The sequence below is a fragment of the Rhinatrema bivittatum genome, chromosome 6 (genome assembly GCF_901001135.1).
Source record: "Rhinatrema bivittatum chromosome 6, aRhiBiv1.1, whole genome shotgun sequence".
Lineage (NCBI taxonomy): Eukaryota > Metazoa > Chordata > Amphibia > Gymnophiona > Rhinatrematidae > Rhinatrema > Rhinatrema bivittatum.
The window spans coordinates 58,544,773-58,570,054 of NC_042620.1; the positions used below are offsets into that span (position 1 = coordinate 58,544,773).

The 25,282-nt window shown below is 41.8% G+C and overlaps 1 protein-coding gene across 1 annotated transcript in view; it reads right to left on the reverse strand.

Annotated features, from left to right (window-relative positions):
• The window catches only part of LRP1B (LDL receptor related protein 1B), a 3,516,099-nt gene that overhangs the window by 782,678 nt on the left and 2,708,139 nt on the right, over positions 1-25,282 (reverse strand). Inside the window, 2 exon segments of the mRNA XM_029607894.1 lie at positions 20,324-20,443; positions 20,905-21,033. Of these exon segments, the coding sequence (XP_029463754.1) occupies positions 20,324-20,443; positions 20,905-21,033 (249 nt within the window).

The following is a 25,282-nucleotide window of genomic DNA, read 5'->3' on the forward strand; positions in this document are numbered from 1 at the left end:
GTAGAGGTTTTATCCTTTTCAAAGTATGAAGTTTGTGGAAACCACTTTTAATAGTGGAAGTGATGAATTTTTTTAATGTAAAATGATTATCAATTATGACTCCAAGACTGCGGACTTGTTGTATAGTATAATGGTCGGATAGAGGTTGTAGAGTAGGGTTCGATTGGTTGTTGTTTTGTGAAGAAATAATGAGCAGTTCTGTTTTGTTGGTATTTATTGCTAATGAGTTTTCAGTTAATAGACTCTCAATTTCCGCTAGTGCAGTATTCCAAATTTTGAGCGCATTGGGTAAGGAGTTATTGATAGGGATTAGAATCTGCACATCATCTGCATATATAAAATGTGGGAGACCTAATTTCATTAATAGCTGACAGAGAGGAGTGATGTATATATTAAAAAGTGTGGAAGATAGGGAAGAGCCTTGAGGGACTCCTTGTAGCAGATTTTTAGGTTTGGATTCCTGCTGGCCAATTTTTACACTGTATTTCCTGCCGTTCAAGAAGGATTCAAGCCAACTTAGAGCACTACCAGCAATGCCAATTTGAGAGAGGCGTGTTAAGAGGATGTTGTGATTGACTGTGTCAAATACCGATGAAATGTCCAGCAGGGCAAGTATATATGATTGACCAGCGTCTAATGCTTTTAGGATAGTATCAGAGAGTGTTAGAAGGAGAGTTTCAGTGCTGTGGTACTTGCGGAATCCATATTGAAATGGGGAGAGTAGTTGATTTTCGTCCAGGAATTCGGTGAGTTGCTTGTTGATGACTTTCTCTAGTATTTTGGAGAGAAAAGGTAAGTTAGAGACCAGGCGAAAGTTTGCTGAATCTGTCGGGTTTAAATCTTGTTTCTTCAGAGTTGGTTTAATTATGGCGTGCTTGAGTTGGGTGGGAACGATTCCTGAAGTGATAAATTTGTTAAGAATCTTAGTTATAGGTATTGCAATTCTTGAAGGGATGGCGAGGAGTGTTTTGTAGGTAAGATGTCAAATGGGTGTGTTGCTGGTTTAGCTTTTTTGAGAATACCTTCAATTTCTAGTGTCGTTGTGGTTTCAAATTTTGTAAGTGAAGCAATGCATAGGCTGTGTAGATTTGTATTGTAAATGGGTGGTCTGTGTGTAGAGGGAATCAGTGGAGAGGTAGTGCTGGAAAGGAGATTAGAAGGGGATGAAGAGGAGATACGGTTCATAATAGCATTGATTTTGTCATGAAAGAAGGATGCAAGTGTTTCACATTTATTTTCATCATCATTATTTGGATTGAAGTTAGTTGGGGGAGTGATGATGGAAGAGACATATTGAAAAAGAGCTCGAGGATTGAATTGGTATTGGTGGATCTTCAAAGCGTAGTAGGTTTTCTTGGCTTCGTTTGTCATTATCCGGTATTCATGGTGGAGTGACTTAAATTTCTGTAATAAAACAGGAGTTTGGTTTTTACACCATTTCTTTTCTATTTTACGGAGTTTGAGTTTCACTTTTCTAAGGTCCTGGGTGTACCATGGCTTTTTATCTTTCTTTTCTGTGTTGATTTCTTTAGTCTGTAGCGGGCAAAGCTTATTTGCAACGTTGTTGGTTATGTGGTACCAAGAGGAACAGGCCGAGTTGGCATCAGTGAGGTCTAATTTAAGGAGTTCTTCTGAAAGTGCTTCAGCGATGTCTTCAGTTTTGCATTGTTTTCTGAAGGTGATGGTTCTGTTTTTGGTGTGAGGAGAGATGTGGTTGTGAGTGATAGAGCAGCGTAAATCGATCCGGTAATGGTCTGACCAGGGTACGGGAGTGCATTTAATTAGATTAGAGTCAACAAGAGCGTTAGTGAATATGGCATCTAGAGTGTGACCTCCTTTGTGAGTGGGGCCCGAGATCAGTTGTTTATATCCAAGGGCATTAAGAATAATAATGGTAGCTTCACAGGCTGGAGTAGGTGGAGAGCGGTCAAAATGGAGGTTAAAGTCTCCTAGGATGATTGCTGGGATGTCAACGTTAATGTATTTAGAAATATATTCTGTGAGTAAAGAAGGGTTATTTTCAAGTATGCCTGGAGGAGCATATATAAGGCATATCTGTAGGGCTTTTGATTTAAGTAGTGCAATTTTAATTTTGGGCGGTGAAAAGATAGTTTGCAGAGTAAGATTGAATTTCTTTTTGGTAGCCAGAAGAAGTCCGCCTCCTTTCTTTTTAGGTCTCGGCACGGAGAAAATATTATAAGTGTTTGTAGGTAGTTGATTAATAATGGCGGTGTCTGTGTTTTTTAGCCATGTTTCTGTTAATGCACAGATATCAGGGGATTCGTCTGTAAGGATGTCACTTAGAGGTGTAACCTTTTTTTGGATGGATTGAATATTTATAAGCAGTATGGAGAAGGTCATCAGTCCTAAGATTTGGGACAGAGGTGAAGTCATGATAGGAATTAGGGATTTGTCGTATGGAATGTTGAGCTTAGTTTTTATGGTATTGTGTGCAAAGTTTGTGCATTTGAGGATAGGGATATGAGAGGTGTTCATTTCCATGAAGGGATAGACTTGAGTAAGCAGTTGTGATACTTGCAGTTGAGAGGAGAGATCTTGGCAGTGGTAATCCTTATGTCAATCTATTTGTTCAGTCTAGTCTAGTCCAATTTAGGTATATCTCCTATATTCAGCTGGGGTGCCCTCCGGGGGTGCACGAAGGGGCGCACAAAGGGGCAGGCCCCTTTGTCGCGCACGTTCGGCGCACGACGCTCGGCGTGCAGCGCCAATGGATCCCCGTTTAAATCCCAGCAGGGCTGGCTCCAATTGGTGGGCATCGGTACAGTGGGCGGGCCTTGACGCAATATTTTTTATTTTTTTATTTTTCAGGTTTTGCTATTTTTCCTGGAGCGGTCGCGTGATCGGCGATCAAGCCGTCCGGGTGGGGAGAGTAACACTGACCTTCCCCCGGTGGGGCTTGGCGCCAATCGCGCAGGCCTTCCCCAGCTGCTGTACTCCGGTGAGCGAAGAAAGAAGAGAAGGAATGGCGCCAAGGGAGCCCCGTTTAAATCCCAGCAGGGCTGGCTCTGATTGGTGGGCGTCGGTACAGTGGGCGGGCCTTGATGCAATTTTTTTATTTTTTTATTTTTCAGGTTTTGCTATTTTTCCTGGAGCGGTCACGTGATCGGCGATCAAGCCGTCCGGTGGGGAGAGTAACACTGACCTTCCCCCGGTGGGGCTTGGCGCCGGTCGCGCAGGCCTTCCCCAGCTGCTGTGCTCTGGTGAGTGAAGAAAGAAGAGAAGGAATGGCGCCAAGGGAGCCCCGTTTAAATCCCAGCAGGGCTGGCTCCGATTGGTGGGCGTCGGTACAGTGGGCGGGCCTCGATGCAATTTTTTTATTTTTTTATTTTTCAGGTTTTGCCATTTTTCCTGGAGCGGTCGCGTGATCGGCGATCAAGCCGTCCGGGTGGGGAGAGTAACACTGACCTTCCCCCGGTGGGGCTTGGCGCCGATCGCACAGGCCTTCCCCAGCTGCTGTGCTCCGGTGAGCGAAGAAAGAAGAGAGTTCAAATTGTTGGGATTTATAAATGTGCAAACCACTATTATCAGGTTTGTGAGAAAGTTGAATGACTACAAATACTGCATTTTTTTCTGCAAAATATATTTCAATTAAATATAGATTATGGGGTAGATTTTCAAAGAGTTACACGCGTAATCCCCGAAAACCTACCCCAAACCCCCCCTGCGCACGCCAAGTCTATCTTGCATAGGCTTCCGGCGCGCGTAAAGCCCCGAGACGCACGTAAGTCCCAGGGCTTTCCTGGGGGGCATGTCGGGGGCGTGTCATGGCCGGCGTGTCATCAGGGGCGTGTCAGGGGTGTGTTTCGGCCGGCGCATTTTCGGGGTCGTTCCGGGGGCGTGGCCGCAGCCTCTGGACCAGCCCCCGGACCAGACCATGGCACGCCGGCGGCTGGCCCGGCGTGCGCAAGTTACGCCTGCCTCGGGTATAGATAGGGCCGGGGGGGGTGGGTTAGGTAGGGGAAGGGAGGGAAGGTGTGGGGGGTGGAAGGAAAGTTCCCTCCGAGGAAGGCTTCCATGATTAGAGGGTTTTGTCTCCATTTTAGAATACTGTTCACATAATGATTGCATGTTTGTGCTTTTAGGTGTTGATTCTTTCAGTTGTCTTCTGTTCCTAAGAGGCATGAAATATAAGCCTCTCAGATGAATAGGTCTAGCAGGACAGCACTTGTGCTCTTCCCAAGTCCTGCAAAATGCTTGAGCCTATAATGAGAAATGTACAATGATAAGGGGTACAGGGGAAGGGAAGCAACAAACAGACAAGTGTTTCTATACTAATGTATGCTGACTCACTCAAGTGTAGGTGCATATGGAACTCTATGGATTATATCTGGGGTTGTCAAATGTCTCCAGATTTTCAGGAAAGTCTTATCCTTTCCTGGTTTTACCCTTCTGCCTGCATGGATTTGTAGATTTGATTATCTTAGAGAAATCAATAGAGACACCAGAATTACAAGTCCATTCAAGCAGTGGGATAGGAACAGGATTGTCTCAACTTGTCCTGAAAATCTGGAGTTGGTTGGAAACCCTAATTATATTTTCACATCTGATTTCGTCTTTGAAAATATTTAAGAAAAACAGGCATAGAGAATGTTCATTTGGATGCTTTTATTCTGCAGTTGAAATGCTTTATGTCAATACACATGGCAAATAGTTAAAAAAAACAAAAACAAGTGTACATGGAATGGCTGAATTTAGCCAGCAGGGTAGTGGTCTTCCCCTAGTTCCTCACAGATGCTGGGTGGAGGCAGCAGACCTCCATTAACAACAAGATAATTGCAGGCCAGAGGCCACTGCAAATCTAAGTTGGTTGCTGGACTAAAGCTGTGGAAATTGTCTTTTCAGATGCTATAATGGATTCCTAAAAGCAGAAAAACCTTGCCAAGGAAAAATGATTGAAGACTATGAAGGAAGAAATATCAAAGTAACAAAAGCTCTGAGCACAAAGAAAATGGATTGTGAAATGTTAAATTATGTTGTTCTTTTATGCTATTTGTTCTTTTATGCTTTGATTTTTTCTTAAAATTGTAAAAAATATAAAGGTCCATATTCAGTAGCATATTCCACTGAATATCCCCAAATAAACTCCAAGGTGTCTGGATAAAGTTATCCAGATAACTTTAGGACTGCTCTCAAGCACAATCAGACTTACCCAGATAACTCAGAGGTAAATATTCAAAGCTGGCCATTTAAGTAACATGGTCGGATGCAAGTTATCTAGCTAAGTTACATGTTATATTTAATGGCACAGCCATGTTGTTGAATATATGCATATCTATGCTCTCTTAGCCACATAAATTATAACTGATTAAGGGGGTCATTTTCGAAAGGGATCGCACTCGAAAAGGGAATTTTCACACGCGTGCAATATCTAGATTGAAGCGGGTTCTGGGTGGCGTCTGCACCGAAAGGGGAGGAGTCAAGGTGGCGCCGGGGTGGATGCTGCAAAGACATCACTGACGGCAAAAAGGTAAGGAGCCTTATTGCCGTCAGTAACGCGGCCAATAGCACCCCCTTTCACGGTGGCGCTATTGGTTTGCGAAAGCCAGCAGTGATAGAACCGCGGCGGTGCATCGCTGCCGGCTTTTGGAGGCCTGCCCCCCGCTTTGCCCCCCCCCCCACCCCCCGTTCTGTGAACTTAGAAAATCCAGGCCTAAGTTAGACCTACTCTATGGCAGGTCTAACTTAGGCCTAGATGAGCTGCATGAAAAAAGGGCAGGGAGAAATTGTGCAGCCAGCCGCATCATGGTGGTGCATTTTTGCCTGCCACGGTTGTGGCTGCGCCGCAGTTTTGCACCCATAGCACCATGGGAAAATGTGTAGTTATTTCCCATGGTGCTGCCAGCAATAATGTCGAAAACATTATCGCCCGTAGCACTGCCGAGACATAACTCTGCCTAAACCCTGCCCACCCTTCTCCCCACCCCTAATTTGCATTGTACCACCGCAATACTGGCACATCGTGGTTTGATAAACAGCCTGGTTAGCCATTTAACTTATGTGGCTAAAACCAAATATCGCTACTTAGCCGCATAATCACTTCACCCTGATCCACTCACTGCCCACTAACAACTTATATGGCTAAAATGTTAACTGCATAATTCACTTATGCGGCTAAGTGACACCATTGAATATAGGCACATATTCAGCGGCCTGACACTTAGCCGCATATATTACACTTTTGCGGCTAAATAAGTCTGAACACACTTTGAAATTGACCTCTGAGAATATAAGTAAAGCGGAAGCCGATCCAGTTGGCTGTGTAGCAGTAGAAACAAAGAGAATTGGTTGTTGGAAAAAGCCCTTTATTAAATAATGCCCGACTCTGGCCGAGTTTCGCTCTCTTACCTCAGGGGCAATCGAATAAAGCAGGACTGAGGATATGCCTGCAGGGCCAATGTCACAGTACCATATATAGGCTGACCTAGTGCCTGTCTCGTTTTGAAATGCTGCTTGCTTTTATGTTGTTAGTTCGCAGAGCAGCTTTTATTAAAGGCAACCTCAACTGGGAAATACTGGTTTAGTATGTTGAGCAATGTGGCTGCGAAAACTGCCAATTATAGTTCATCTAAAACCAATTGTGTTCGCCGTCATCAACAGTAGTCCAAGCGAGATCTGTTGTCAACGCCGTCAACCAACAAACATTCATGTGAAATCAACCAACAAACATTCATGTGAAATCAAATCACATTATTGTTTTCCAAAAGACATTGCTGAATTCTCCATTTCTGTTTCTGTGTATGGCTGAATAATCTTACAAAACCAACAACTACAAAACTCTCCAATAGATAGTAATCTAATTTCTGCTGGTTCTTACTCTTTCTGGGGTGTTGTAGTATTATTTTGCTAGTTATTATTTGTGAATCTCTGTGTGTTTTTAAAAGAGGGACACAGAGTCTACCCATCAGACTCTCTGGGTGTGGTATAATCAGTCGCTTATCCAAGCACTAATAAGTAGGGATGTGCATTCATCCAGAACGAATGTATCCTGGTTCGGCCACCCCGAAAAATGAAGCGTATTTCCCTAAATTTTGGGAAAATTCATTTTTCAGGGTTAGTGCGCACTAACGGGGATTTAGTGCGCACTAACCCCGAAATTCGGGGTGGCCGAAAAAAATTGGCCCAAACCGCGGGAAAAAGAAATTTCCCACGGTGGGCTGATAATGAAGGCTGAACTGAAAGGTTCAGCTGAATCATATCTCTACTAATAAGGCCAGTTACACATAATATTCTAGCACAGTATACCTGGTCCTACAATCCTTACTGGTTCCTGCTTAGAGCTAAGTTTGAAAAATCTAATGTAATCTAACTTTACTCTGCATTTTCCCAATATAAATTGCTTTCTCTCTGCTGTGTTGCTCATTGGAGATTTTAATCTGATGGATGTGGACTGGAGTATCCCTTCTGTAAAATCTACAAGTAGTAAAGAAATAGTGGATGCCCTTAAAGGGGCTCTCCTCAAATAAATGGTAATGAAACCCATGAAAGAGGGTGTGATACTTGATCTAGTGCTTACAAATGGTGATGATGTTTCTAATGTTCAGATAGGAGCTCACCTGAGCACCAGTGATCATTAGACTGTATGGTTCAATTTTGCAAATAAGATACAGAGAAGACACATGAAAACCTGAGTTTTGAATTTCATAAATACAGACTTTGTCGAAATAGGAACATACCTGGAGGAAGAACTGGAAGACTGGGAGAAAATGGGTGAGGTGGAACAATAGTGGGCCAAGTTAAAAGGAGCTATTTCAAAGGCAACAACTATATATGTTAGAAAAGTAAGCAAGAGTAAGAGGAATAAGAAACTAATTTGGTTATCTAAGGAAGTGGCTGAATTCAAGAAGTATAAAAGGTCTCAAAGAAAGGAAACAGAGAAGAATATCTGTTAAAACTGAGGGAGACAAAGAAAGAATTAAGGAAATCAAAAGGTCAAGTGGAAGAAAGGATGGCCAAAGAGGTAAAGTGAGGAGACAAATCATTTTTCAGATATATCAGTGAAAGAAGGGAGAACATAAGTGGTATAGTGAAATTGAAAGGTGACAAGGAGCAATGTGTGGTTCTTCAGTTCAGTATTCACTAAAGAAGACACTAGAGAAGGCCCATTGCTGATTAAGAAGACTGTAGATGGGGATATGGTAGACAAAACTCCATTTACAGAAGAGAATGTATGGGAGAAGCTAGGCAAACTGAAAGTAGACATGGCATGTGGCCGTATGAGATACACCCTGGGATACTGAGAGAGCTCAGAGATGTGCTGGTGGGTCCACTGAAGGATCTATTCAAAAGACCCCTGGAAACAGGAGCAGTACTGTGGGATTGGAGAAGTGTGGTGGAGGTCTGACTTCATAAGAGTCATAGCAGAGAGGAGTCTGGAAACTATAGGCTGGTTAGCCTTAGCTTGGTAGTGGGAAAATTAATGGAGACTCTACTAAGGAAAGGATAATGACCCAAGGCAGCATGAACTTACCAGAGGAAGGTCCTGTCAGACAAATCTGATTGATTTATTTGAATGGGTGACTAGAGAATTGGATCGAGAAAGAGCGCTAGATGTGATCTACTTGAATTTCAACAAAGCTTTTGATTTGGTCCCACATAAGAGGCTTGTGTTTAAAATGAGAAGTTTATGAGTGAGCACCAAGGTGGTGGAGTGGATTAAAAACTGGTTGACTGATAGGAGACAGAGTGTAATGGTAAATGGGACCTAGTCTGAAGAGAGAACCGTGTTAAGTGGAGTGCCACAGGGATCAGTGTTGGGACCGGTTCTATTCAATATCTTTGTGAGTGACATTGCAGAAGGATTAGAAGGTAAGATTTGCCTATTTGTAGATTATACTAAGTTGTGCAACTAAGTTGTGCAGTAGAGAGAATGAAAAGTGATTTAAGAAAGCTGGAAGAGTGGTTTGGCAGCTGGACTTCAATGCTAAGAAGTGTAGAGTCATGCATCTGGGGTGCGGTAATCCAAAAGAGCCATATGTGATGGGGGATGTAAGACTGATGTGCACAGACCAGGAGAGAGATCTTGGGGTAATAGTATCTGGAGATCTGAAGATGGTGAAACAATGTGACAAGGAGATAGCTAAAGCCAGATGAATTCTGGGCTGCAAAGAGAGAGGAATAACCAGTAAGAAAAGGAGGTGATAATGCCCTTGTACAGGTCCTTGGTGAGGTCTCATTTGGAGTACTGTGTTCAGTTCTGGAGTCCATTCTGAAAGGGTATAAAGATATGATGGAGGTGGTCCAGAGACGAAATAGTGTCAGGTCTGTATTAGAAGACATATGAGAAGAGGCTGAAGGATCTGAATATGTAAACCCTGGAAGAGAGGAGGTGCAGGGGAGATATGATACAGTCCTTGAAATACCTGAAATGTTTTAGTAATGCACAATCATCAAACCTTTTCTGTTAGAAAGAAATCAGTAGAACTAAGGGTCACAAAATGAAACTCCAGGAAGGACGACTCAGAACCAATGTCAGGAAATATTTCTTCACGGAGAGGGTGGTGGATGCCTGGAATGCCCTTCCAGAGGAGGTAGTGAAGATGAAAACAGTACAAGAATTCAAATGAGAATGGGATAAACATTGTGGATCCCTAAAACAAGAGGATGGGAATGAAGAAAAGAGTGCATGGGTAACTTGCTGTTGTGGTGGTTACTATACTTAACCAGTAAGTCTACATAATGTAAATGCAACTCCATCAGTGCTCTCTGCTTCAACAGCAGGGGAAAAGGGGAACGGGATTCAGACAGCATCCAATGAGGGCCCTGACTTATATGGTCTGGGGAAACAAATAAACATGGGGTAACCTGCTGGTTAGACTGGATAGACCTTTTGGTCTTTTTCTGCCGTCATGTCTACGTATATATATATAATAAACATTTTTCTAAAACGTTGAAGGCACTGCTGTTTCAAAGAAAAAAAAATGTTCTCTTAGTTACCAAGGGCCTCATTTTCTAAAGTATTGCAGGACTGCGATACTTTAGGGAATGAGGGGCGGGGGGGCGAAACGGGGGGCGGGCCTGCGCTAGCCGGCAGCGATCGCACCGTCGCGGTGCGATCGCTGCCGGTTTCGCACCCAATAGCGCCACCATAGAAGGTGTAGCTATTGGGCGCAAACTGGGACACAAAAGGGGCCTTACCTTTTCGTCGTCCACGGCGTCTTCGTGGAGTCGGTCCCGGTGACACCCCGACTCCTCCTCTTCCGGGGCTGACTGCACCCCCATTTTGGTATTGCACAAGATAAGGGACTTTCCGCATGCGAAACGTCCCTTATTGCGTGAGGCCCCAAGTTATCAGTCCATTACCCACGGCTTATGAGATGTACTTTGTATATTGGCTGTCAAAGGCTAGTCTGTAGTTTTGTTGCATGTAAATTGTTTATTTTTGATATGTCTTATTTTTATTGTAATCTACCTAGTGTGGCTAGTCCAGCATAAGGAGAATTTATAAACCTTTAAATAAATGTTATTTTAATCATTAATAAAAACAATTTTCAAGCTTTTTTTTAATTAGGTTTTTTTTTTAATTCAAGAAATAATAGTGTTTTCCTCAATTTGTTTGTTTTTTTTTTTGTTTGTTTGTTTGGTTTGTTTGTTTTTTTTTTCAGAAAAGTTGCCAGGTCCATATCTAAGGGAAAGTGAAAGCACCCCAGACCCCAAATAGAACTTACATGTTACAGTGGCATGTTAATTCAGCAGGGTAGATCTTATTAAACTCTTTACCAGCATTTACATCAGCGCTACTAGGTTCATATATGTACTTAAAAGAATGAACCTATAGAGAAAGATAAATCCAATGCTTGGGAAGTCAACAAAAGGATTCTCTGTCTTAATGCTGGATGAAACAGAGGTGCCCTTAGCTTGATGGAAGGGAGAATTAGAGCAGTATTCTGACTCTGAAAGGCATTATGGGGTCAGACCACTACATAACCCTGCTGTTTTCAGGACATTCAAGCTTTTTGGCTGGGGTGAGGCCTAGGTGTCGCAGTTTAAGTATCAGCTTACCTTTAGAGACCAGAGATGAGATGGAGGGTTGTGAGTGCAAATTAAAGTTTTGCAGCAGTCAAAATCTTGACTGTTGGAAAGATTGGTGGCAGTAATAAAGATAAAGATGGAAGTCAGCCCATCCATTCTCAAAGATGCACCAGAAACACCTAATTTGATTAACTCTCTAAAACTGTTTATTGACATAAATTGTTTAGCACAGAATACGAAATAGTTCACAATGAAAAATAATACACATTAAATACAAAGAAGGTAATAATAAGTGTAATCACTGAAACACCATATTCATGAGCTGAAAATGAATAATACCTTGTAGTCTTTAATTAATCGTATGGACACCTCATATTTTTACGTGGGCTTTTCACTAAATGCCTCACGTTAAGGTTGTGCAGCATTTTGGAAGCTGTTATGCACATCAATTGAATCAGTTTTGACTATGCAACCAATATCTAATCATCGGTGACCATACTGTTTTTTTGTTGCAAAGGAAACCGGACACTTATCTTAGCATTGCTTGGACAGTATTGGACAACACCGACCCAACCCGACACAATGCGTGTTTTGTGGGCTTCATCAGGGGTGGAAAACTTGTACCGTGTGTTCTTCGTCTCTGTCTTTCCGCATGCACTGGGCTGATGATAAGTGTACATGGAATAAATGATTTCTATTTTTCACCTGGAACAGGCATATTGCAACAGAGAACAGAGCGCATAGAGTCCATATTTTAAGATTGCACACAATTTGTTTCTCCACACAGACTGTTGAAGCAGGACTTTCTGGCCAGTTGGCTGTATTTCTGGCTCTCTTATTTGAGAAGGCAGGCATCCCAGCAAAGTGGCTTTGGTGGACTCTTGCTAATGAGGCAGGTATTGCCTCTTTTCTATCCCCTGCCATTGCCCCTCCCCTGGCCCCGGCCTGCAATCGTGCTCTAACATTTGGGTGCTGTCAAACAATGTTTCTGGGTTAATGCTGCCCACGTTGGTCTGCTTGTATTATGAAGAGCCTGTAAAAAGGCAGTGCTCATATAATTCACAGCTATAGTTGGAGCAATAATAATCCTATACCAAGATGATGTTCTTCTGCTGAATAACATGCATATTGTGCTGCAAACAATGTTGTAGGCACATAACTTCATTATAGATACTTTGCATATATGGATGAACAGTGCTGTACTGACTGCATGGTCCTAATGCATAAGAACAAAGGAAATTGCCATGCTGGGTCAGACCAAGGGTCCATCAAGCCCAGCATCCTGTTTCTAACAGAGGCCAAGCCAGGCCACAAGAACCTGGTAATTAATTACCCAAACACTAAGAAGATCCCATGCTACTGATGCAATTAATAGCAGTGGCTATTCCCTAAGTAAACTTGATTAATGGCAGTTAATGGACTTCTCCTCGAAGAACTTATCCAAACCTTTTTGAACCCAGCTATACTAACTGCACTAACCACATCCTCTGGCAACAAATTCCAGAGCTTTATTGTGCATTGAGTGAAATGTGCTACTTGCTAACTTAAATGTGCTACTTGCTAACTTTATGGAATGCCCCCTAGTCCTTCTATTATTCTGCTCACCAGACTTTACTATAGTGGTGATTCTTGATTCGCAGGTTTGCTTGCACACTGTGTTAATGACAGGGCACAATACGGGTGGGTGTGCTGCTGGGAGCTGTCATGGATAGCTGGATATGGGCCCTAGCTGTAGGATATTTCCAGGTGAGTGATATCACATCATTTTGGGTCTATGTCAGGTGGCTCATTGTTCAGTTCCTGCAGTATGCCGGGGGGAAGGGGGGGAAGGGGCATAATATCCACACTTTATCCAGAAGCTCCTCAGAGTCATGTTCCTCCTGTTTCAGAGGTAGTAGGGGTATTTTCCAATTTTCCCTTTCCTGTCCAGTATTGGCTGGTCTGTGCCAATATCTTAGATAACAAGCAGATATTTTTTTTTAAAGTATTTGTTAGAATTACAGATACGTATGGATATACTTTAAGATGGTAACGTTTAAACAGGCACGTGGGTGCACATATGCGCATGTTCATTGGCTCGATTACAAGGACGCGGCCATTTTATAACCTACACACATATAAAATTGTTAGCACCTACCTTTAAAACCTCATCAATCTATCTATTTTTCTATATTTGATTACTTACACGTCCTCCATAGCGGAAGTAACGTTCTACAGCTGGGGTCCCCGGTACATGCCTATGCATGTAAGTATTTATGCATAAATTTGAATTTGAAGTCCAGGAACACCCATGGCAGCCCAGATCATGAGCACGCCCTGCCACTTTTGTGGAACTTTTTATTTATGCATGTAGCGGGAGATACGTGCATACGCAGTAGCCTTTTAAAATTTGCTCTGCACGCGCCGGTCTGATATATTCCCATATCCCCCGGTTTTGGCAAGCACCTTTATGTTTATAAAGATATGGAGATATTTATTGTAAATATTTTTTTTGCACTATGACTCATGTTCCACACCCTCTCTTTCTTGCCCAAGGATATACCTTTCACCATCCCCTAGGACCTAGCTGCTGGCTCTAAAGCAGCATTTAGGTCGTCAGTTATTCCATGAAACAGCTTGAGGACTAGCGATTCAACCAGCTTCTATTCCATGGCAGTTAGGGTGATGGGACAGCGTTCCCTTCCATCAGGGCTTTTCTCAAGTACACTCATCTTTTTTTTTTTATATTCCACATTTTGTGACACTTCAAAATGGATTACATTAAGATACTATGGAAATTTCTTTATCTCTACAGAGTATACAATCTAAGGGCCGGATTTTAAATGCCCTGCGCGCATAAATCCGGCCGGATTTACGCGTGCAGGACCCTCGCGTGCCGGCGCACCTATTTTGCATAGGCCACTGGTGCGCACAGAGCCCTGGGACGCGCGTAAGTCCCGGGGCTTTGTAAAATGGGCGTGTCAGGGGCATGTCAGGGCGTGTCCTAAATGATGCGGCATTTCGGGGGCATGACGCGGCGTTGCGGGGGTGGGCCCCAGGGCATGGCGCCGGCCCGGGGGTGTGGTCAAGGCCTCCGGACCAGCCCCCAGGTCGGGTGATGGCGAGCCAGCAGCTCGCTGGCGCGTGCAGATTTACATCTGCTTTTAGCAGGCTTAAATCATGCAACAAAGGTAAGGGGAGGGTTTAGATAGGGCCGGGGGGGTGGGTTAGGTAGGGGAAGGGAGGGGAAGGTGGGGGGAGGGCGAAGGAAAGTTCCCTCTGAGGCCGCTCCGAAATCGGAGCGGCCTCGGAAGGAACAGGCAGCGCACGCTGGGCTCGGCGCACACAGGTTGCACAAATGTGCACCCCCATGCACGCGCCGACCCCGGATTTTATAAGATACGCGCGGCTACGCGCATATCTTATAAAATCCAGTGTACTTTTGTTCACGTCTGGTGTGTGAACAAAAGTATGTGCTCGCGCAAAATTATAAAATCTACCCCTAACAGGATAACTTTCAAACAACTATGCAGGGTGGCATATAAATATATATATATATGGCTGTTCAAGGTTTTATCATAGCATTTTGTCCCCCATAACTATCACATATGTGTGCTTAATAAAATATGCATATTTTTACTCCACTATACTGCATATGTATTTATGCTTACAAGTCAATACATGCAATGTAAGGAAACCACATATGTCAATGCATTCAACATGTGGACTTTTCTACCTATTTTAAAAAAAATACATTTTCATGTAAAAGTAAATTATGACCTACTTGCATAAGACCTGATAAATATGTGTAAGTTGGCCAATTTTAATACATTGAATCACAAAGGAAAATAACTAATTTACCAATTTTTCTACCAATTCACCCAATCCTTCTCCAGGTCATGGAGACCTTGGGTCTTCATCCTGAACTGCCCCCAGTTCACCCAGACCTCCCACCCAGTCAGTACTGCACAATCATCATGTTTAATATCACTCATTCCAGATAATTAGCAGGTGTAAAAATACACAAGTAGAGCGGCAAATGTAAGTGTGCAAGTGTCTTTTAGAATAGCAACTTATGTACTTCTAGTGGATTTTAGAAACACTACATGCGCCAAAGCTGGGAGATACAAGCGTGACTCACCCCAGAGCATGCCGTGCAGATTTTAAAAACCACGCGAGGATGTATGTATCCCCTGTACACACACAAATCATAAAGTTCAAAAAAGGGACAGGCATGAGTGGGTATGGATGGGGTCTGGATAGGGCATGCACAGGGCATGGACGGGCGGAGTCTGTAACATAAATTCAGTCTGTAAGTATTTATGCGCACAAGCACACGCCGGGGTACCCTACCATGTAACTTTACGTTTGCTATGGATGGCATATAAGTAATAAAATAACAAAAACTAGGCTAATCAGCAGGGTTTTAAGGATCAGGGCTAATAGGTTAAAAGGGAGGCAAGTTAGCTAGGGGGATTAGGAAGTCCTCTCCTTTACTATGGTGAACTGGGAAGAAACTGGAGAAACAGGTAATTGTGGCACGCCCTGCCACTTTTTTGGAACTTTTTATTTATGCATTTAGCGGGAGATACGTGCATTCGCAGTAGCCTTTTAAAATTCACTCGGCACGCGCCAGTCTAATATATTCCCATATACCCCGGTTTTGGCATGCGCATTTATGTTTATAAAGATATGGAGATATTTATTGTCCTATGACTCATGTTGCACACCCTCTCTTTCTTGCCCAAGGATATACCTTTCACCATCCCCTAGGACCTAGCTGCTGGCTCTAAAGCAGTATTTAGTAGGGATGTGAATCGTGTGCCATATCGTCTTAACGATTGAAATTGTGTGGCAGGAGAAGAAAATCGTGTTTGGCACGATTATTTCGTTGAAAAATAGTTAAAAATCATTTTTTCCGATTAGTGCGCACTAACTCCCGTTAGTGTGCACTAACAGAAATTGATACAATTTGACACTTTTCAGGTCAGTTAAGGTCAGTTTAGGAATGAATATGTATTCCTATTGGCTGCCCTCTTATTTATTCATGTTACCAAGGTTCCCACTGACAGTATATGGGGGATGGGAAATGGAAACAGTTGGTAGCTTGACAAAAAAGTAATGTGATCAGTCAATGTGACTAGAACTTGTGCCCTAACCCTGATACCAGGGGTGTTGTGATCTTCATGTACACACAGTGCCCTATCCCTATTAATACCAGGAGTGTTGTGATCTTCCTGCACACAGTGCACTAACCCTGACACCAGGGGTGTTGTGATCTTCCTGCACACAGTGCCCTAACCCTATTAATACCAGGAGTGTTGTGATCTTCCTGCATGCAGTGCCCTATCCCGCCTGCATTACTAGTGAGAGGCTGGCTTCACAGACAGGGGGGAGCTGCCTGACCCTCCCCCATGTCCCAGCCAGTGAATGGTGTGTGGGTGAGGGGGGGGGGAGGATGGTGAAGTCTGAGACAGCTCCCTCCCTGCATTACTAGTGAGAGGCTGGCTTCACAGACAGGGGGGAGCTGCCTGACCCTCACTCCTGACTTCCCCCATGTCCCAGCTAGTGAATGGTGTGTGGGTGAGGGGAGGGGGGGAGGAGGATGGTGAGGCTGAAACAGCTCCTTCCCTGCATTACTAGTGAGAGGCTGGCTTCACAGACAGGGGGGAGCTGCCTGACTGTAGTAGATTGAATAAAGATCTGATGTTTCTGCTCTCCTCACACCAAACAAAAGCAACACACAAGCAGAGAAGCCCTTCTTATAAAGTTGAGCTAGTGAGTTAAGTAGGAGAAAAGTAAACATACTGGTGGCCAGTGTGGCTACTTAAAAAATACACTTACCAACAATCAATTACCACATATATTTGAACTGTGTATAATAGTTCCAGTCAGGACCACCTTTCTAAAATGCACAGTGATTGGCAAATTCAACATGCACTAGCATTTCACATGCCTGCTAACAAAAATAATAAACAAACAAGTTCTAGTCACATGAGTGATGATCATCACATTACTTTTTTTGTCAAGCTTCCAACTGTTTCCATTTCACATCCCCCCAACCATTACCTCAGTGGGAACCTTGATAACATCAATAGATAAGAGCACAGCCAGCCAATAGGAATACATATTCATTCCTAAGTGACCTTTACTGACCTGGAAAGTGTCAACACTTTGTTTCATTTTCTGTTGGTGTTCGTGAGTTTCCAGTTCCATTTCCCATCCCCCCAACCATCACCTCAGTGCGAACCTTGGTAACATCAATAGATAAGAGGGCAGCCAGCCAATAGGAACACATATTCATTCCTAACTGACCTTTACTGACCTGGAAAGTGTCAATTTGTATCATTTTCTGTTAGTGCGCACTAACACGATTTAACGATTTTTAACGATAAATCGTTAGAATTTCTATTGTATTGTGTTCTATAACGATTTAAGACGATATTAAAATTATCGGACGATAATTTTAATCGTTGAAAAACGATTCACATCCCTAGTATTTAGGTCTTCAGTCAATCCATGAAACAGCTTGAGGACTAGCGATTCAACCAGCTTCTATTCCATGGCAGTTAGGGTGATGGGACAGCGTTCCCTTCCATCAGGGCTTTTCTCAAGTACACTCATCTTTTTTTTTTTTTTTTATTCCACATTTTGTGACACTTCAAAGTGGATTACATTAAGATACTATGGATATTTCTTTATCTCAACAGAGCTTACAATCTAAGAGGATAACTTTCAAACAACTATGCAGGGTGGCATATAAATATATATATATATGTCTGTTCATGGTTTTATCATAGTTCATGGTTTTATCATTGTGCGATCGAGGCAGCATTTGTGTGCATCATATATGCACGTATGTTATAAAACTCATGAGTGTAAGCTACCAAAGGTGCGCACATGTGCATGCATGCAGGTCTTAAAATTCACCTCTTAGGGGTAAATTTCAAAAGGATTTACACATATAAATAATTTGCTGCACTATTGTAGCAAATTTCAAAAGCCATTTACCAGCGTAAAGTGTACTCACATGGGTAAATCCTATGGACAATTCAATGGCAAATGTCAAAAGCCCACTTACATGGGTAAAGTGCATTTACATGCGTAAAAGCCATTTTTAAGCATGTAAATGCTTTTGAAAATCAGGCCTGTAGGAGTTAGCCTTGCCCAAGAACACTGCTTTTTTACACACACATGTGCATAAAAATGAAAATATGCACCTATGTATGTGTCACCAGGATTTGAACTCTGGTTTCTCTCCTTGACAGCCTGCTGCTCTAATCACTAAGCTTCTTCCCCACATCTTGCTTGTGACATTTCAGTTGCACATTTATGTCCTGAAATTGTGGCAGCAGTGATCTAAACTTCATCTAGAATCACCCAGACTGCTGATGACTCTGTCTATTCTGTGCCAAATATCATTCTCCCAAAGAGAAGATCATAGGACGTGTTGACTTGCTCCATGAGCACATCATTTTCCTCTACACTAAACTGAAATGCCTGAAGGTATAGGAATCATCCACCATACTGCATCCTGCTTGCATTACACCTTGCTTGTGGATTGTGTAAAACAGGAGTCCCCAACCCTGTCCTGGGGGCCCACTAGCCAGTCAGGTTTCAGGATATCCACAGTGAATATGCATGAGAGAAAATTTGCATGTCATGGAGGCAGTGCATGCAAATTTTCTCTCATGCATAGTCATTGTGGAATGTGATATCCTGAAAACCCGACTGGCTGGTGGGCCCCCAGTACAGGGTTGAGGACCACTGATGTAAAAGGCCCTCCATGCCTGCTGCTGTTTCCCACACCACTCTTTTCTTCCTTCTCTAGCTGCTAATCCTGCTTCTGCTTTCTTTCTGCCTGCCTGCTTGTCAACTTTCTCCACCCTATACCATGATCTGACGACTATCCCTTACCCTCCTCCCACTGAAACTCTCATGAGTCCTTCTCCTTTCCTACTGCTGACTACTGTTGCTCACCCAAGTTGCACTCTTGCCCTCATCCTCCTTCTGCAAATTATCCCTGCCCTCTTCTCTTGGTCACTCATCTATATTTTCTAGAATGTCAGACTCCCTATTCATACTTCTAGCACACCCATTCACTCACTCCCTTGCCATTTGCATTCTCTTTCCTTACACATGAAAGCATTCCTCTCTTACTTACTCTAAACACAAACAAAATAAGACTGACAGAAGCAACAAACACATGCACATTCCTTTCACTCATAAGCATTCACAAAAGATGGTGGAACACAGAAAGGAAAACAAAAACAGGCAATCCAAGCAATTCTATAAAAGCACTGTTAATTTTCTCAGGGCCGATATTCAGCCACAGAATGGCTAGTTAAGTTAGCCAGATATAGCTATCCAACTAACAATGGGGTTATTCAGTTGCACAGCCCCTTTGCTGAATATACCCAGCTATCTTACAGTTAGCCGGATAAGAATATCAGACTAACTTAAGGACAGCCCTACAGCATGACCAGAATTAGCTGCATTGGTTATGCGGCTTACTCTGCTCTCCCTCCCAAAAGCCTCCAGCCTGCCCCCAGACGACCTCCAAATTATGTGGCTAAATTCTAGCTGCATAACTAATTATGCAGCTAGAACTGAGCTGCATACGGCTTCAAATATTGCTGTTTTGCCATTTAGATGGATAACCTTTCAGTTATCCATCTAAATGGCTTCTGAACATCGGCCGTCTCCTTTCTACAATACTTTCTCTCTGCTCCGGAGTCCCACACTGTCCCCTTTCCTCAAAGCACTGATAAAGGTTCAGGGGAAAAGCTGGGATTACAGAGCTTACTGAAAAGGGGAAACTGAACATGTTCAATGACCTAAACTGCTTTTTAAAAATTTACATGTGTGCAAGTGTTAATGATAATGTGAGCTAACCGGCAGCTTCTTTCCATGCACTATCAGCCTTCATGTGCACTATGCAATGTTTGGCAAACATGCCTCTCTTTGCATATTAATTTTAAATACAGCACTAATATTCTGCTGTTAATGGCAGTAAAATCTGTTGTTAATGCCAAAAATTAAAGAGACTTAGTAAATAGTCTCCTAAATAAATAAATAAATAAACAAATAATATCTGAACTTTCAGTGTGGGGACAAGGAATCTGCTTGAGGCAAAGGGATCTAGTTATTAAGACATGTTAATGTGTGAACATGAATTAAATGTCAAATTTGGCGCTCAACGCATGTTAGATGTATATTTCATTGTCAGTAATGACTGCTTAAGAAATTATTTATGTAGTATAGTTAACTTTGACTAAGCACATTGAAAAATGTAATTTATTTGTTTATTCAATTTGACCTCAAAGTAAGACATTTTACTAGGAAAAGTACTTACTTTTACAATCTATTTCATCTGAGTTATCAGCACAGTCATCTTTCTCATCACATACTTTATTGTTTGATATACAGTGGCGATTATTACAGGATTTGAAACCTCTCCTGCAGTTTCTAGTTTCTGGAAATTAAATATAAATACATAGAATACAGTAAATTGTTAATAAGCAAGCATCTCAAGCTAATAAATATCATCTTCAATGTATATTAAAGTCATCTGAATCAAACCAATGCATAGATCAAGCATAAAGAAAATGCTAAATCTTACATAGGGCCCGAAGGAAAACCATTATTTGTTCTGTTTTAAAAAATGTTTCTCCAATGTTAGGGATATGGCAAAACTCTTTTGGAAATAGTGCCTTACATGCAGTAATACCTTAGTCATAATTTCAAGTGATTAGTCAAAATATTAATCTCAGTCTAAAATGAACAGTGGAACATACAATTCAAAATGGATATGCACACATTTTTAATGAGGAGACAAGTTGCACAGTAATGGTAAATAAAAGCCAGTATGCTTGGAATTACATAATGTTCTTAATAAATTCAATTTGATACATTGTATCATTTCTTGACACTTACCACAATACAATTGCTTTTCATCCGATTTATCCTTGCAGTGAGCAATGCCATCACAGGTTAACTGGTAGTCAATACACTCGCCATTGCCACATTCAAATTCAGAGTAAATGTTGCATGAGGAATTTTTAGCTAAAGAGGTGAACAAAATATAATTTGGATTGCTACCAGTAAATATCTTGTGCACTTCACAGTGATAAGTCAGCTGTTTAGATCATTAATAATGCAGGGAATTTAAGTTACTAATAGGAAGGGTTCCCAATTTTCCCCAACTTCACATCTGTGGCATCTGGCTTTTGCAATCAAATCATGAAAAAAATACCCAGCAGACAGCCCTCACTCTAGGGACATTGCCAGAACTGAAATGTTTTGGGGATCCACGTGTAACTATGGTGGGCACTGTGGCCAGCCCCCTGCTCTACCCACTCCCCTTACCCCAGCCTGTGAGCGTGTTCATGACAGTGGCTATTAGGCTAATAAAGCCTTTTAATATGTGGCAACGCTCTATATCTCCTGTCTCTTGACTGTGTCTCTGGCCAGTTTCTGTTGTTTCTCCCTCTCCCACTGTGGTAAGGCAACTACCGTACACAAATATTAATCTCTCAGGCTACTGATGAGCAATTATGTGTAAATGCTGCTTCCACCCAGCCCAGACATTCCTGAATGGCCTGAGAGGAGGATGGATGAAAAATTACCTATCAAAAGTAAACAAAGACTTAAATGGCCTCAAACTTTTACTTGTCTAGCCCAAGGACAGTTTTTTTTCCTATTCAACTTAGTCTCCGTAAAGTCTTACGGGATTATCAACTAGTAGTGATTCAAATGCCTCCAGACCCTCCAACTCCTGCACCTTTAAGAGGCTGATTCAGATGGGACATGACCCTGCTGCTTGAGGTGGAGATCTGAGCCAAATGTGAGGAGGCACATGCCCCTGAGGTCCATCCGTAGCTACACCTTTGCCTCACTTTAAGGTCTGCAAAAATAGCAAGGGTTACAGTATGGGAGCTCCCTTTCGCCTTTTTTTTTTATTTGTTTATTTTTGTGTATTTAACATATGCCTTGTCATTGTAGCTCAAGGCGTGTTACATCCAGGTACAGTAGGCTGCTGCTTTGCTAGTTCTTATCAGAATGACAGTTGTTTCACAATGCATTTTGAGTCATACATATGTTCGAACCAGTCAGTAGTAGCAGTTAAGTATATATTGGAAAGTGTAGTTAAATTCACATCCATAATGTGACTAAGGTAAATTTAATGCATCTTAATTTAATGCCATTAGTATGAGAGCTCATTAGTATGAAAATCTGAATATTTAAATAGGTGGCCATGCTAAAAATGCATGTGATTGTGTTATTTTAAATTAGGTCATTGCGTGAAGATACTAATGTCACAGTAGCAGTGTTGCAACATGCGTGTTATGAAACTTATGATTTAAAAGTGTTTTAACACATCGGATGTTTTAGAGATAACATACTTTAGTAGACAGACCCCCATCTTTCATTTCTCCTTTATGAATTTTTTCAATATTCTGTTTATTGTGAACTTTTTCAGTACATCAGGTTATATCGTATTCTGTCACAATAACATATATTATTAGAACATTAATTGTAAGAAACCTATGCAGATCAGCTGGGAGAGTTACTTGGTAGCCAGTGTCATCAATTTCTTTTTGAGATTATCTGATACATCTTTGCCAAATGGAAAAAGACTGTAATAAAGGCTGGAAACATTTTTCTGCTTATATGAAGTTTCCTGTTTATCTATCATTGATTTGTTGTTTTAGCTGTTTAAAAATGTTTAAAATATTTTTTAGTTCTCATGAAAGCTGACAGATTAACATCACTGGAAACTGAAGCCTTCCATTCATCCACAGAACAGGTACAGCATGGGCAGTGGTAGTGCAATCTTCCCTATACTGCCCTGCCGATATGCCTCAACCCTACGCTTGGGGATCATCTCTAAGGATAAGAGGGTAATTCAGTCTCCAAACTTTTCCAATCTTTGGCCTCTCTGCTGTGATGTATTTAATCATGTGGACACATCCTTTAAAGAAAGAATGCAGCATATCTCTGACTTGCCAGAATTGGTAAAACATGCTTTGTTCCATGCCTTTCTTCTCCTATGAACTGTATTTAATTTCATATGACCAACCATGATATACCATATCATTCTTTTAAAATGGACTCTAGCATTCTGTCAGCTACCCCCACCCCATCATAAAGAACTACTTGCAAATACACAGAGAGTGGGAAAGAAGGCTGCAGTTATAAGTCATTATATCATATTTACAAGATCACCAATGTTAGTTTAATTCCAATTAAACACACATTCCAAATATTTCCTATCCCATGGATTAGTCCATGTCCATGGAATGCAAGATAAGGTCACAAGGGCGACTATTTGCATCATTATTTATAGCAGACTAGTAGCTGGTGCTAGAGTAAAGACCAAACTGGGCCATCCTGAACAGTTTGAGTCGATATAACTGGGATAAGATAGCTGTATCCTGAAAATGTTCATATTTGAACTACTAACCTAAAATGTGAAGGAAGCTGCTACTAAACCAGTCAGTGTCAGTTCTGCTATGATGAGGTAGCTGTTTCCTGTGGATTACATCTGCCAATATGACTGACCAGAATCTGACCTACTGTGACACTAGACTTTACTAGGTCAAGTCACAGAGTTCTCAAGCTGCCCCCTGATCTAAGTCAGTGACAGTCTGAGAACCAGGGACGGATTTACCAATAAGCAAAATAGGCAAGTGCCTATGGGTAACAGTTCCCATGGATCAGTCATGCTGCTGAGTAAGTCACTTGTTTTAGATCCTTAGTTGTGGTAATCACCCCATCTATTTTTTTTTTCGGGGGGGGGGGGGAGTGGAGGGAGAGGGATGGACAGCCAGCTGTTTACATGACTAAGGATTATAAATCCACCACTAAGGATTCTAAATCCACCACTACAAAGATCCCAGGATAGTGCTTTGTAGACTGCTTGTTAGCAAAGGTGATTTGCCACATGGCTGATCCCAGGGAATGTGAGAAAGTGTTTTCACTAGTTGTGACAAAAAAAGCACTCAACCCCATTTATCCTCTTTCCTCGAATCACTGTCTCTACCCAAAGACCAGGAAATGAGTGGTAGGGTAGTCATGAAGAAATCTTTAGTGAAGGAAAAAAGCTCTCTCAGCTTATTTGCATCTCTCCTGTACTCGTCAGTGGGGTCCCTGATGTCACCAGACTTTCTAACACAACACTGGCCAGTTATGTGCCTATTTGTTGCCCTCCACCCACCTCAGAACTTCCTGCCAGCATGAAGGAAGACAAAAGGATGTATCAGGGTGCTAGAGGTCAGGAGGGTATAGCATCACTGACTTGGTGACTTGTTTCACATCAGATTATCACAGGGCTCTCCTATTTAATGGCGATCCAACTTTCACCAGCTTTCACCACTTACCTTGACTGCAAATGCAGAGACCCACCCTGTGGTGGGAAGACCCCTGTTCAGGACCAGTTCTGGCTCTTTTCCCCTTACAAAATCTCAAAATCTGACGAGGGTAGTCTGCCTGTGTTTTCTAAAGTGCTTCCTAACTAATCTGACTATTCTTGCCACCAATAAAAAGTTTGTTATCTTATCAATTTATTGTTTAAACAGTTACCACCTGGATGCCTTGGCAGACATATATGTTTTGTAGTAATATTACTTTTCTTAGTATTCAAGTTAATGGGAGATCCATCCAACGTCTGAGGTTTGCAAAGATACATTCCAGTAATTTCTGATGCTTTACTTCATATATTTCTTTATTTGTGAAGGTTATTTAAGTGATGAAAAATGTTTTTTTCATTAATTAACATAAGAAAAGAGTAGATAATTCCATCAGATCTACCATCTAGGAGATTACATATGGATTTGGACCAATTGCTTTTGTAACTGGATCTCTCATTACATTTGATTATTGAATTAAGATTTGTTGTTCAATTTTGGTGTACTTTGAATATGCTACAAAAAACATGGCACTCACTAAATATACTTGAAAAAACAACAAATTGGGGAACTATGTTAATACAATATACTCTGGTGTCTGGTAGCACTAATATAAGTGATAATCATATGTTGATTATGATTCCAGTTCAAGTGATTACCATTTTTAATTTAATAAAAAAAATGCAAAGTATAAATGCTTTAAAAAAAATTATATATATTTTTAAGTTTTGGCTTTTTTTTTTTAATTGCCTTAAAAGGTTGTTTTTTTTTAGGTATTATTGGCCAATACTCTCCTTAATGATCAACCCAACTCATTTGCTAAAGTCTCTTCACTTATCTTACTATGATGCAGTAGGAGACCGTCACTCATTGCATATGATGAATTCCAGTGAGAAATAGGGCTG